The 14,277-nt window shown below is 40.1% G+C and overlaps 1 protein-coding gene across 1 annotated transcript; it reads left to right on the forward strand.

Annotated features, from left to right (window-relative positions):
* The first annotated feature begins 60 nt into the window (after window positions 1-60).
* mst1 (macrophage stimulating 1) lies at window positions 61-13,640 on the forward strand. Its single transcript, XM_040001466.1, has 18 exons — window positions 61-343; window positions 1,068-1,212; window positions 3,509-3,624; window positions 3,705-3,819; window positions 4,625-4,761; window positions 5,107-5,227; window positions 5,367-5,485; window positions 6,824-6,998; window positions 7,450-7,580; window positions 8,892-8,994; window positions 9,335-9,471; window positions 9,578-9,610; window positions 9,694-9,811; window positions 9,899-9,976; window positions 11,263-11,409; window positions 11,519-11,625; window positions 11,892-12,031; window positions 12,746-13,640. Exons 1-18 carry the CDS (start codon window positions 295-297, stop codon window positions 12,905-12,907), a joined length of 2,133 nt encoding a protein of 710 aa, XP_039857400.1. The 5' UTR covers window positions 61-294; the 3' UTR covers window positions 12,908-13,640.
* Window positions 13,641-14,277: the final 637 nt, after the last annotated feature.

The raw sequence follows: 14,277 nt of genomic DNA on the forward strand, positions 1-14,277 counted from the left end.
GTGCCACTCCTCATTAATGATTAATACATGTATTGATCGGCTGTGTTTTGGGGATTAGGGCCACTGTTTGAGCAAAGGCGCGACGCTGGCGTGTGGGTGGTCGTGATTTAGACTTTTTGTGTGGATGTTTAACATCGTGCTGAGCTTCTGGGGGTATTTTTCTGCCTGTCAGGTCGAGCTGTTCGTTGTTTGAAGTTGACCACGGCATCAAAATAGAGGAGATTTTAGAGCAGAGATCTCGTTTTGACCCCCATAACGTGATTATAATAGTTTTATTTTCCACCGATTCAAACAATGAAACCGTTTCTGCAGTGCATTCTCCTGACTGTCGGAGTGGTCACTGGTAAGTTTGATTAATTTCTTAGTTATTCTGTCTACTTTCATTATTTTTGGTTGTTTAAATCTATTTGGTTAAAGATGAGGCCTATTTACAGACTGCCCAGATAGCAAGGAGACATTGAACAGATGTTGATTTTCCATCTGAACCATCAGAATCGTCAGGATTGAAATGGCAACACAAAACCAATGTTGAAACAACATTGAAATACTGATGAAACCTGACACTGACATTGAAATAACATTGATTCACTGTTGTTCTGTCATCGTTGATTGTTGATCTATTTATAGTTGACAAGGTGACAACAATCACGTTGAAAAACCATCGATTTATGGTTGAGGGGGAAATTAAAGCTGCACTGATGAGCACTTTCAAAACAAATAAACTATTTTAAAAGACAGCTATTTTCATTTTGACAGCACCACTATTAGTATGTGATGGATTTTGTATCATTTCATTAGTGTATACTGGCAGTATCTGTGTTAACGGGGGCCTGTTTGAGTTACCAGTAGTGTAACTGTTGCTGTTCAAACCTTTTCTGGATATCTGCTGCCTCAAACTTGCAGCAGAGCGTTGGTCCAAAGGTTATATGTGTCCAGGCTCCTGCCCAAATATTCCATGTGGTGCCACTGCTCTCCAGTTAAAACCAGGACTAAACAGATGCAGATACTGCATGGTCCCCACATCAGTCTGTAAGCATTATGTTTGTGGTTTTGTTATACATGAACAGGGTACCGCAGTCCTCTGAATGACTTCCAGCGCTCCGAGGGCCGAGAGCTCGTTCCTACCTCCTGGAACTCTGCTCGAGTGCAGATTTTACCAGGCCTGAACCTTGAGGACTGTGCCACACGCTGCTCACAGTCACTGGACTGCAGGTAAACAACACACTTAAACTACTTAAAGATTACGGTTTGCAAAAGGACTTTGCTTATAAATTGGCCAAGAACTTAAAACATATTTTCATAATAGATATGGATGTCATTGTCACTTTGGGAATTTGGAATTGGGCGAATTTTTTTTTATGTGATATATTTTGAATTCTCTCTAATTCACACAGGGTCAAAAGTATACACCCCCATTAATAGTTAGTCAATAGAAGGTGCTTCTGATTGAAGTGCAACTTGGCAAATTGCACTTCAATCAGGGGCTTTTTTTTGTTTTTTGCCATGAACAAGCTTCTGGGCGCTGGTTTAGCTCAGTGGGTTAGCAGGCGACCATTTCCCGTATGACCGCAGAGAAGTACACCGAGGTTCGAGTCCCACAGCCCTCTCCTTGCTTTCCTGCCTCTATCCAATAAAGGCTAAAAGGCCAAAAAAAAAAAATCATCTTTAAAAGAAACAGGCTTCTGGCATAATTCTGGATCGATATTTGACCACTGTTCTTGGCATAAATGCTGGAGTTCATTTAGCTGACTTCTTGGTACGGCCAAGGCTTTTGATTTCCTTAGGGATTATTAAAGTTTTCTGATTAAGCATAGTGCACAAATTTTCAGTAGGGTTAACATCAAGGCTTTGGAAAGTCCATTCCAGAAGCTTAACGGAGCCATTGCCAAACAACTGCACATTCTAAGATCATCAGTTTAAACAATTGCACATAAGTACAAGCTTTTCTGATGTGTCACAATTTTTCTAAGGTCCAGAACAATACCTAAACTCTTATCCTTAGATGAAAGGAAATTAATTAGGATGTTCAGAAGCAACCCAGGAACCGCCAAGAACACCTGACTCACCGTTCACAGTTATATCGCCAAGGACTGAAACAGTGTCAACCAAGAAAGAAGCCCCCGTTTCAAAATTGACGCTTTCATGCTGACTGAGATGTGCAGCTTTCCATACAGACGAGCCAAATGCCTTCTCGATTAAAGTTTTATGGTTAGGTGATACAGAAATTTAGCTGTTTGGCTAGTATGACAAAGAGGAGAAGGTGGTGCTAGTATCATCCTCTGGTGCTGTTTTACTGCCAGTACAACTGACACATTGCAAAAAGTGGATGGAATAATGAAAAAGGCAGACTACCTCCAAATTCTTCAGCTCAAATTAGCAACTAGATGGTTGAAATTACCAGCAGGACAAACTCACATGAAAAATTTTGGAAGGATAAAGCAGGCTGACATTAAACTTCTGGAATGTTTTTCCACAACAAAGTCCTGACCTCCTGGACTATAAAAATTTGTGGACTATGCTTAAAAGCCGGATCCGTGCCAAGAAACCAACCAACCATTCTGAATGAGCTCTACCAGTTCTACCAAGCAGAGTGGTCAAATATTCAGCCAGAATTGTGCGAGAAACTTGTTGATGGAAACCAAAAGCATCTGGTTGAGGTGCAACTTGCTAAGGGACATTCAACCAAATATTAATGGACTCAGGGCTTTGAGAAAATCTAGAGTCAATTAAAACCTGTGCACCCAATTCTTGTTTTTTAAAGTCATTAAAGATGTATGCTGCACAACCTTTCCACCCTGGAATGAATGTCTAGCCTTGTAGATATTTATTAGTAAAAGGCTAGATGATGTGAGGCTTTCCACCACAGAATGAGTCCTTATTCAGTCTGGACTATCAACATTGTCATTGCAGCTTCTTTCCCCATAGTTTTGCCATCTTAAGACTAGAACAGTAGATAATAATGGCCCGCCATTACTATCTACTGATATTAGGTAATTGCCAGCAACATCGACATTTATAAATGCCAATAAATTTAAAAGAAAGAAGAAGAAATGGGAGAAACACTCTTCAAACACATCATGTTGCTGTTTCATAGTTTCTAAATATGAACTTAACTGTCTGCAACACATGTTTGGAGCACCAGAAACACAACAAACAGTGAATTGTGTCCCTGAAAGAAAAAGAAATCAACCGATATATCAGAATAGTCTTAAATGATTAAATATTGGTATTGATATCAATATTAAAATCTGTATCTTTACCAATCGGGGTCTAGTTAAGACAGCATTTATTTAATGATGCTGACACAGATATATCGGCAATCAGCTGACATGTCATCCCTGCCAGTATATCAGTCGGGCTTTCATTATACTGTCTGTTAAATGTTAAACATAATAGTCTTAAAAATAACTTTAAAATGTTCACTGATTAATTTAAAAACACTTTGCAGGCATTAGGTTTATCCTCTGAAAGTAAAGAGCTTTGACGTGAAAATATTTCTCAACATTAGAGCTTTCAACTATGAGACTCGTCCAGTTGTCACCTGTAAACATCTGCCCTGGGTGGGTGATGGCACCAATGCAGAAGTGAAGAGAAACGTGAACTGTGATCTTTATGAGAAGAAGGGTAAGACTCACATCGGTGATATCACAGAGATCAGTGCTTCCCATCGATACTGTAACCACTGATTGCTTTTTTTTATGCAGTCTATGTAAGGAAGTGCATTGTGGGTAAAGGGGAAGACTATCGAGGCAAAGTGTCCACCACAAGAAGCGGACTCACCTGCCAACAGTGGTGGTCCAAATTTCCTCACGATCACAGGTGAGTTACATCTTCACTGTACTGGAAAAAAACATTGTGAAGATAAAGTGCTGCATTTCACTTTCAGTTCAGAGGTGAACAACAGCACAGCCGTATTTATAATTATTTTCCAATTGTGGGAGAGAGATGCAGAGGTGGGAAATTCACGACGAAGAAGCTTTCCTGAATAACCGTGTCTTTCATTTCCCTTAAAGCCAGACTGAAGGCAGAAAGCCAGAGTGCATTACTGCTCGTACCCCTTTCACTGTTGTGGTATCTGTAAATTTCACTGTTTTTAAGCCTTATTTCCACCAGTGTGGGTGCCTGTTTTCTTCAGAAAAACTGATAAGCAAAATATCATAAGCAGTCTTCAGAGCAAAGTAAGGAGCCAGATCTTTTCTCTGTACCTGACAGCGATTAAATCATGATGAATATCTGAGTAATAGCCATCAGGTGGCCAGCAGTTCTCTAACTACACCACCGTGAAGGAGGTGTACAGGTGTGCCTGATAAATCTGCAAATGATAGCAGATTTACATGTGATAACCAAAACAAATTTATGTCAGATATGTGTACTCTTCAGCTTGTAAAAATCCATTAATACATCTGTAAGTGTTTAAGATTGAACCCAGTCACTTTCTGTCATAGTTGTCTGAATCCATCCCTCGGGCTTAAGAACAGCTGCAGCTTCTATATTATTCATCCACACTAGAAGTTGACACTCCCAGATTAGGGAGTTGTCACTTCAACTGCATTGTTTGTTCTATTTTAAACGACCAGTTGTACCAAAGTGTATGACTAACTGAAAAATTCTTTTTTTTTCTCAGGTGGACTCCTACAGCTACCAATGGTCTGGAGCTGAACTACTGCAGGAATCCGGATGGGGATCGGATCGGTCCGTGGTGCTACACCACCGACCCGGAGCGACGCTATGAAAGCTGCAACATTCCCCAATGCAAAGATGGTACATCCTATAAATTACCACACATCATCCTGCTTATCTAAACTGCAAATGTGAGATTTGTAAAGCTTTACGTAAGCTTTATTTCCCCCAAATGTCTCGTAATTAGCACTTTAATTTGGTGGAACTGGAAAACTTGTTTTATGGCTTACCTGCTGATAGCAGTGCACTTACAATAGTTACTGTTTCAAGTTGCCTCATGAATAGCTTCAAGTTTCATTCTTTAAATGTGCTTTAAGAAAATTATTCAGCAATTGTAGAAGCTGTTAAAAAAAGAGTGGGGCTTTCTGTATGTGTGTTTCTCTTTACTTCAAGCATCTTTCACTTTGTGAGTCATTCTGCTTGCAGAGGTGTGCATCACGTGTAATGGAGAGGACTACAGGGGCCAGGTTGACCACACTGTGAATGGCAGAGAGTGTCAGAGATGGGACCAGCAGTACCCTCACCAACACATCTACCAACCTGAAAAGTATGCAATCATTACTACTGTTGTGTTTGCACCTGAGTTAGCATTGCACAACATATTTTGCTGTTGCACCTGAAATATTTAAGTCATTTCTTTTTTCCATTTCCAGGTGATTAAAAACCTGCCTATGTGTATTTTTCAGGTACCCTGATAAGAGTTTAGATGACAACTACTGCCGTAACCCTGATGCCTCTCCGGTGCCTTGGTGTTACACCACTGACCCTGAGGTGGAAAGGGAAAACTGTGACATCAGCCGATGTAGTAAGAGCTTGCATTTATTGGACCTTTACTGGACCAACTCCTATAGTAGAGTCTTTACTTTTACTTTTTTAGAGAGAGGAAAAAGGAAAGGCAAAAAATCTCCATCCTTTCTTTCTTCTCCAAAATTCAGTATCTTTTGGATCTGTTTATAGGCAAAATTGCTGGCTTATACAGCGAGTAAGATAATTACTAGATGTTACTGTAATGTTTTCTCTAACTGTATAAATTTAATGGATTAAACTTCTGGCTTATTTGTTTGTTCTGTTCTTGTCAGTGGGTCCCTCAGGCAAGAAAGAGGAAGCCAAATTGATTCCTGTAGTACTCTGAGACGGTGGGATTAGAGTCTCATTAAGTTGCTGTAATTAAATCTAGAAAAATCACCTTTTCTGTGTTTGTACAAATTGCGTTCAGAAATGTGAGACATTTCAGGGCAGACGATGATTCTCTTTAAACGAATCAATTTAAAAAAGTGTTTTTTCATTGATTTAATCCATGTATAACAGGCTGTGTTTGCCAGATATAGTGGCTTCAGTTGTAGTAGTAATAGTAGTTTTATTACACCCCCCCAGCCTTTTTTTTTTCTATGCCTTTTTGTACTGCTTTTAATTCCAGTGTATTTTTGTAGGTCTTTGTAACTCTTGCCTATGAAAGGCACTTTAAAATGTTGCTTACTTTTAACAATAACTAAAAGTTTTATTGTTTGTTTGTTTTTTGCTTGTTTGTTTGTTGGTTTTTTTAATTACATTCATGACATACAGGCCCATACTTTAAAAAATAATTGTAATTCTAAAGCAGGTAGATGATGGCCACGTGTGTTTTTTTTTTTATACACTCAAGGACTAAGAGAGAACGTGAACAACCAGCAAAACAAATCAAATAAACAGGGCATTAGTGTTCTCCCAAAAATTTCAACAGAAGTTGTGTAACCTGGGGATTTCCAATGAGAATCATTGACACAAGAGAGGATCACGATAAAACAGTGCCATCCTGTGGTGTGATTAGTATTATGTAACATGTTATTATCCTTCACACGTGGAAACAACGGTGTTTTCCTGAGCTTCTTGTGTTTTCACTGTCACTTTCACATCTTAGTTTTCTCATGATTTTTATCCTGTTTCGTTAGGTAATTATTCTCCTCTTTTATATCTGTGTTTATTTGATCCTCCGCGTAGTTTCTCTCTGCCGCTGTAAATCAGCATCATTTGGCCCTTAAAGGTGATTCATTAAAAAATGAGGTCACGTTGTTCTTTTATCTCATGAGACTATTCCAACAAACTTTCGTTTTCTCCTGCATTTTGTTGATGTTTATGTCATCTTTAACCTGTTCCTTCTCTCCAGCTGAAGTTCACGTAGAGAAGCGCCAGCGCTCCAGCTTCACCACCAAGTGTTTCCGTGGGCGCGGGGAGGATTACCGCGGGAGAGTCAACGAGACCACGTCAGGCATCCCCTGCCAGCGGTGGGATGCCCAGCAACCCCATGAGCACCCCTTCTACCCAAACATATATGAGTGCAAGTAAGCGTTGATCGCTGTTAAGGTTAACCTTTTCATTTAGTCTTTTTTTTTTTATTTTGTTTGTTGTCACAGCTTGTTAGTTTGATAGTGCTCTCGCTGCATTGCACATGAATATTAATGTCAAAACGTCATTGCAGTGAGATTTCTTGCATCTTATTTCTCTGCTGACAGTTGACAGTAGATGATGGATAGTCAGTAATTCTCCATTAAAAGCAGATCGCTCTCAGAGTGGCAGCATGCATGTGAAATGAATATTAAACTTCTTTGTGATGCTGTGATCGCTCATCATGCCAGAAGTGATTAGCAGCATTTCATTCACTCAAGGGTGGGGGGACAAGAACTTAGTTATTTCAGCCTGATCTCTGTGTCTCTGCACTAACCCGGCACAGTGTCAGTGACCAGTAATTTAATGCATCAATGATGAGCTGAATCTGTGTTACATTTCATCCAGGGGTTTGGAGGAGAACTACTGTCGTAACCCAGATGGGTCGGAGGCTCCCTGGTGCTTCACATCTGTCCCAGCGATGAGGACTGCTCTCTGCTTGCAAATCAAACGCTGTGCAGACGACATAGAAGCTGAGGGTATTAGCCTTCTTCTCCATTTTAATATGAATCCAGCGAACAGGCTCCTGTTGGCATTAATGAATAAAGATGACCTTACGATGCATCGACTGTATGAATATTCATATGAGGACGTGCAGGGCTGTAATATCAATGTGATGAAGACCCCTCCAGCGAGAGCCCCAAATCCCTGGAATATCTGACGAGTCGCCAGAAATTGTTTCTTTTTTTCTTTTTCTCTGTTTGAACATTTAACTATAGATGAGGACAGAATTATTAGCCCTCCTATGCAAATTTTCTTTAAAAAAAAAAAGCAGCAAAGAGACAATTTTGGATGCTTACATTATTTTACTCTGAAACAAAACAACGAAATTATTTCTCAAAAAGCCAAAACTACTAGGGGCAGGATTATTATTCACTTTGGTCTTCAGTTCTCTCTCCACAGACCTTCAGTGGGATTAAAGTCAGGACTTTGTGCAGGCCACTCAGTGAAGTTCACTTTGGTCTTCTCGAAAAACGACGCTTGTTTTAAGTCGTTGTCATCTTGGAAGACAAAGCGAAGTCTTCAGTGACATTATTACTTGATCTGCCACACGGGGTCCATTCCTGTGCAGGCTTCTAGTAATTGTCTTCTTTTAAACAACAATTCCTAACTTGGCTAAGTCATTTACTAGTGTCTTGGTAGTTGTTCTTAAATCTTTAGAGACATCTCTCACGAGTCTTTAAAATCTTTTCTCCCTCTGCCAGGCTTGTTCTGTGCGGCTCTTTGAATTTCCTGATGATACTTCTCACTCTAATTCTTGACACTTAGAAAGATTGTGAATCCATTTTGTTTTAACTTTGATTTTGGCACAATGCTTTCTCAAGTGGCAGCTCACTTATGGGTAAATTGGAAGAGGTTTACCTCAGGTTTAACTTTATAAAGCTCAAAGCTTGTAATATAAAAGTTAAATCACACCATTGCACAGCAGCGGTTTGTGCTATGGCTCAACAAAAAGGTCAGTTTTCAGGGGCTCATAATACGTAATTCCTTTTTTTCCCTTTAATAATTTAATTACCGTGTGCTAAAAGAAATGATTTATGCATTCTAAATAAAACTACCATGTTGAAAATTTCTTTCTCTGTTAAATAATTAAATAATTTATCTGCATACCATTATTATAAGGCAGAAATAAGAAACTTTGTAATGCCCAGACTTCACCTCAAATGTAGCTTTGTTTCTAAATGAAGACAGAGTGCAGTGTTGTTCTGTCCCATTATGCTCATTTGACAGTCTGCCATACTTAGTAATGGCTGTTGCGATGATGATGAAGTCTTTCGTCTTCTTTCCAGACTGTTACCATGAAAACGGAAGAAACTACAGAGGCACTGTGCGTAAAACTCGTAAGGGCATAACCTGCCAGAAATGGAACGTTAACACGCCTCACAGGACAAAGTAAGATAAACATTTAAGTTATTAAACAGCAGAGGATTTATTTTATGCACATGTATGACTATGACCACTAATTGGCTTTATATTGAAAGTGTATCTGCACTTCATACTAACATCGAGTGGATTTTGTTTTCTGTTCGAACCGATGAATACATTAGAAAATGTACTATTAAAAAATAGGCTCTATACTTTATATTTTATTAAGGTGGTCTGTAACATAATAGCTGGTAACAGTGTCTTGAGTAAGAAAAAAAGAATAATATTGTTACAAACAGAAGGACTGTCGTGTTTTCAGCATTTTTAGCATGCCTATATATTTTAAGAGATCTGTGTGATCTTCCAGGATAAACCCAAGAACGCATCCAGATGCCAATCTGACAGAAAACTATTGTCGCAACCCAGATGGTGACCATCACGGACCCTGGTGCTACACCACAGACCACAAAACAGAGTTTGACTACTGTGCCATCAAACAGTGCGGTACAGATCTTTTCTACCTGTCTCTTGTAGCACTTTATTGGGCTGTGTGGTGATGGTTCATCCAGAGTTTGAGTTTAACATTCAGTCTGTTGGTGTTTTTACACAGCTGGGGAGAAAGTGTCTATCACTGAACCAGTAGGTTAGTTGAGCAGGCTTTCTAATATATTTCAAACATCTGCAAAATATGTTTTACAGTATTGAGTCGCCTTTTTGTGATCACAGAAAACGTGGAGTTTAGTGAGTGTGGAAAGAGAGAAGACCGGGCCCATACGAGTCCCATAATGCGTATAGTGAATGGGATTCCTGGGAACTCACCTTGGACGGTGAGCCTGAGAGACAGGTGAGTCTGACAGCTGATGGTGTTTAACAGTTATAGTAAAAGGCTTTCTGCTATGTTGGATGTAACCTCTGACCTGTGTGTGTGCAGAAAAGGAAACCACTTCTGTGGAGGATCCCTGGTTAATGCTAGATGGGTGATCAGCACCAAACAGTGTTTCTCCTCCTGGTAAGTCTGGTTCTTTTAAAAGTGCTCTCTGATTTCACACATCTAAAGTTTTTGGCATTTTTGCAAATGTTTATTCTTAATAAGCGTTAGATGAGAAAACTGATTCCAGTTGTATGTCCAGTCACAAATAAAAACAACTCCACGTTAGCATTTCAGCGTGCAGCTTGTCTGTACTGGTTTAAACCAGATGCAGAAGTTTTCTTACTTGTGTAAAATACCACAGAGAGAACAACAATGGCAAAAGACCAGAGATTATTTTGGTGTTTGTGTGTTTAAAGTAGCACAAGAGCATGAAGAAGACTGGGATCATTGCAAAACATTCCTGCAAAGATATTAGAGCAGTAAAGAGAGGCAGCGTTCACCTGTTCAACTGCTCTTGACACAAATATTCAATCAGCCAATTGCATGGCAGTAATTTAATACATTTACACATGGACAAGGTCCAGATGACGTCGTTGATAGAAAGACAACGGTAACTCAAATAATCACTTGTTACAACAACCAAGGTATGCAGCAGACACACAGCAGTCTGTCGACAGCAGCGGCAGCAGACCACACCGGGTGCCACTCCTGTGAGCTAAGAACAGGAAACTGAGGCTACAATTGATATGGGCTCCCCCTAACCGGACAACAGAAGATTGGAAAAATGTTGCCTGGTCTGCTGAGTCTCAATTTCTGCAGTGACACTCAGATAGTAGGGTCAGAATTTGGAGTAAACAACATGAAAGCTTGAATCCATCCTGCTTTGCATCAACGGTTCAGGCTGGTGGTGGTATGTAATGGCACACTCTGGGCCTCTTAATACCAACTGAACATTATTTACGCACCACAGCTTACCCGAATGTTGTTGCTGACGATGTCCATCTTCTGATCAAACTGGTTTCTTGAACATGACTGTGAGTTCAGACTACTCGAATGCCCTCCACAGTCACCAGAACTTAATCCAATAGAATCTGAATGTGGTGAAGGCAGAACGGGTGCTAACACAGTTTTAGGAACCTAATTACTACCTAATAAAGTGGTTGGTGAGTGCATATAAAAGTGTGAAATTTAAATTAAATCTCTAATAGGTCTGACTTACTGTTAGACTTTGGATATTTCTAAGACATGTCTAAATTTCTCAGTTTACAAAGCTTCAGATTTACCATCCAGATATGATAGAGAGAAAAAGCCGTTCATTTAAATCTCATCAGGAAAGTAAATAAGTAAATAATTTCCAAACTTTCAAAACTCAAAAATGCTTTAATATATATTGATAGTGCTTAATCATCTGAATGTGTGCATAGCTACGTTGACCTGCCTGGATATTCAGCCAAGATGGGAACTCTGTTTCGTGATCCTCAAGAAGGAGAACCCGGTGTGCAAACCATCCCTCTCACTAAGATTGTTTGCGGACCTTCTGAGTCTCAACTGGTCATGCTACAACTGGAATAGTGTGTACTGTCAAGTCCCACCAGCACACACACACATGCATGCATATGTACACAGACATATACCTAAAAGTCCTCCTGACTCTTTTTCCTCCTCCCTTTCTTTCTGTAGCCCGGCCGAGTTTAATGCGCGTGTCTCTCAGATTTGCCTCCCTCCTGAGCGCTACATTGTAAGCGAGGGGACGAGGTGTGAAATTGCAGGATGGGGCGAGACAAGAGGCAAGTATAATCCTTCGGAAGTGCCGACTTCATGCAGTACCCTTCTACTTCGAATAATTAATAAAAGGTGTCTTCCTTAGAACGAGCATCTTGTTTCTGCCCTTGAAGTAATGTTTCTTCTAAATGAGGGCTATCCAGGCTACTGAGCAACAGATGGCACTGCTATTTTCAAAATCTTTCAACAGCTGTCCAACTTCCTTTTCGTTTCACTGTGCCTCTAAATACATTAGCTGCTAACTAATTCCTTCTTCTTAATCTTTTTCAAGGGACTGGTAATGAGGCTGTCCTCAATGTGGCCCACATGTCTGTTATTAGTAACAAGGAGTGCAACAAATACTTCAGAGGTCGTGTTCGTGAAAATGAGATGTGCACAAACGCCTTCCAAGCTGGAGTAGGCGCGTGCGAGGTACGTATCTGCGTAAAAGTGGTGGACCATTTCAAAACTTTGCCGCTGTGATGTTACAGGAGAAATGCAAGGTCCCCTGCTTGAAGTGGTTTCTTAACCAAGTCATAACAGAAACACAGCACTGACCATCTTTGGTATTAATAGCTGTAAAAATTAATAGAATAGTTTGATGTTTAAAAATGGGAAAGTACGTGCTTAAACTGTGAGTTTAAGAGACACTGTTTAAATGTTCTCTTAAGCTGTGAGTTTATAAGGTCCTGGTAGGTGGATTTCATTACCTTTGGGCAGAGCCGATCCAGCTGGTTCCACCAGCTGTTTCCGCCGCTGTTTGTGTTAAGCTAAACTAACCAACTGCTTGTCTAGCTTTGTGTTAAAAGTGCAGATACTTGAAACCCCCGGCAAGAAAGTGAACACAAGTATCTTCCCAAAGTGTCAAACTATGTTCCTTAAGTGCCACAAAATAACGGTGTAACGTGTTAGGACTTAACGCTTCAAATGCTGATGGTTGGGAAAACTGTTTGATAATGAAAGTTACTTTAAGCAAAGCGCATACAGTTATTTATATGTTCCTATAAATCAAACACAGTCACCAGTTGGATAATGGAAGTGAACTGGACAAGATGTGACTGCAAGATGTTTCTAACTTCAGCAGTGACAGTCAGTCATAACAGAGACAAATAATGACCCCGGAGTGTTGTTCCTGTGTGTCTGCAGCGAGACTACGGCGGACCTCTGGCGTGTCAGAACACGGACTGTTGGGTACTCGAGGGGGTGATCATCCCCATGAGGCGCTGTGGACACCCGGGGCAGCCCAACATCTTTATCCGCGTGTCTATGTACGTGGACTGGATAAAGAAAGTCATGGAGATGGCTTAGAAAGAGAGAGCGCTGTCAAACACAGAACTGATTATTCTGAGTGTTATCAAAATTTGCGAGACCTTTTCATGCGCTGAACATGTACACGTTTCCTCTTCTCAGATGCCTCTTTGTCTATAAAATCTATCCCTAACACAAATCCAGATTTATAATTAGAATGTGTTATATGACTTGTATTACTATTACATTACTATAATATGAAAAAAAAGTTTTGTAGTAATGCATCTTTCGGGATTTCTTCTGTTATGTCTGCATTACATCTGCATGATTTAATGAATCCTTTCAGTCGCAATAACTAACATTAGGTGGATCAGAATCCTTTTTTTTTTTTCTTTTTTTTTGTTGTTGCTGCTGGCAGCCAGAAACCAACAGATATGCCAAAATAATAAGAACTCAATAATCACGCACGCTGACATGTAAAATAAAAAGCCATGCGGAAAAGGTTCATCATAAAAATGTGAGCTGCTTTTCAAAGTTTTACTTTGATGAGATTTTTCATTTTTATTACCTACTACTACTTTTCCAGTCTTTATTCGCCTTTACCCTGATAAATGTTTATCTGCTCACAACTACTTTTTCTTTCTTTTTTTTTTTTAACCTTTTTTTGTAATGTTTATGCACCACAAACAGGGATTAAAGGGCTTCTAATTTTGCCCGTTTTTGCACCAACTTCTAAAAAGATTTAAAAGCTTTCAAATGAATCAAATCAAATATAGCCCCCGAGGAGTCAGAGGAAAATATCATCCCTAATTAACTTCCAGTTAGAGCAGGGGTGCAGAGGTTTACGGCACAGTTTCAGAGTTCCTAACATCCCCTGGAAATGCACCCTTTATTGCAAAACTGTACGCCTCCCCTGCTCTCCCTGGCAATGAATGGAACTCCGAAATACCTTCTTTGCCCCCAGCCTCTAAAGAAATCCCTCCTCTGCCTGTCTTTTGATGCCTGCCCCCACCTCTAAAGACATGCCTTTGTGCCTTATGCAGAACTGTATGCGCTGCACATTCTTTCTAGTTCTATAGGAGGATTTTTGTAACGCGGTCCTGATGAGCCCACGGAATTCAGCTTAAATAAACCTCAAGATCAGAGTCCAACCGAATCTCAGACACACCACACGCCGCGGAAGGCCAGTGAACTCTCTCATACATTGACACACACACACACGCATAATTTTGCTCTCGCGACCTCCCCCCCCCTCCTCCCCACCACCACCACTACCACCTCCTTCCCCTACCTCTACCTTCTCCCCCATTCTATCTTTCTGTGTCTTTCTCAGTAAAACTTAAACTTTTTTTTATCTCAGATAATCCCAAGATTTATGTTTATATTTGTTTGCAGAAATAGAACCCGATAAGAGAAAAGCTTAGGCCGCG

The sequence above is a fragment of the Simochromis diagramma genome, unplaced genomic scaffold, assembly GCF_900408965.1.
Source record: "Simochromis diagramma unplaced genomic scaffold, fSimDia1.1 OVJJ01000320.1, whole genome shotgun sequence".
NCBI classification, from domain to species: Eukaryota; Metazoa; Chordata; class Actinopteri; order Cichliformes; family Cichlidae; genus Simochromis; species Simochromis diagramma.

Bases quoted from the DNA above. Each gene is read 5' to 3' on its own strand.
- mst1 (XM_040001466.1), top strand. From the start codon at position 295: ATGAAACCGTTTCTGCAGTGCATTCTCCTGACTGTCGGAGTGGTCACT. The intron at 5,228-5,366 runs GTATGCAATCAT...TGTATTTTTCAG, and splicing joins CACATCTACCAACCTGAAAA to GTACCCTGATAAGAGTTTAG. The intron at 6,999-7,449 runs GTAAGCGTTGAT...CATTTCATCCAG, and splicing joins CCAAACATATATGAGTGCAA to GGGTTTGGAGGAGAACTACT.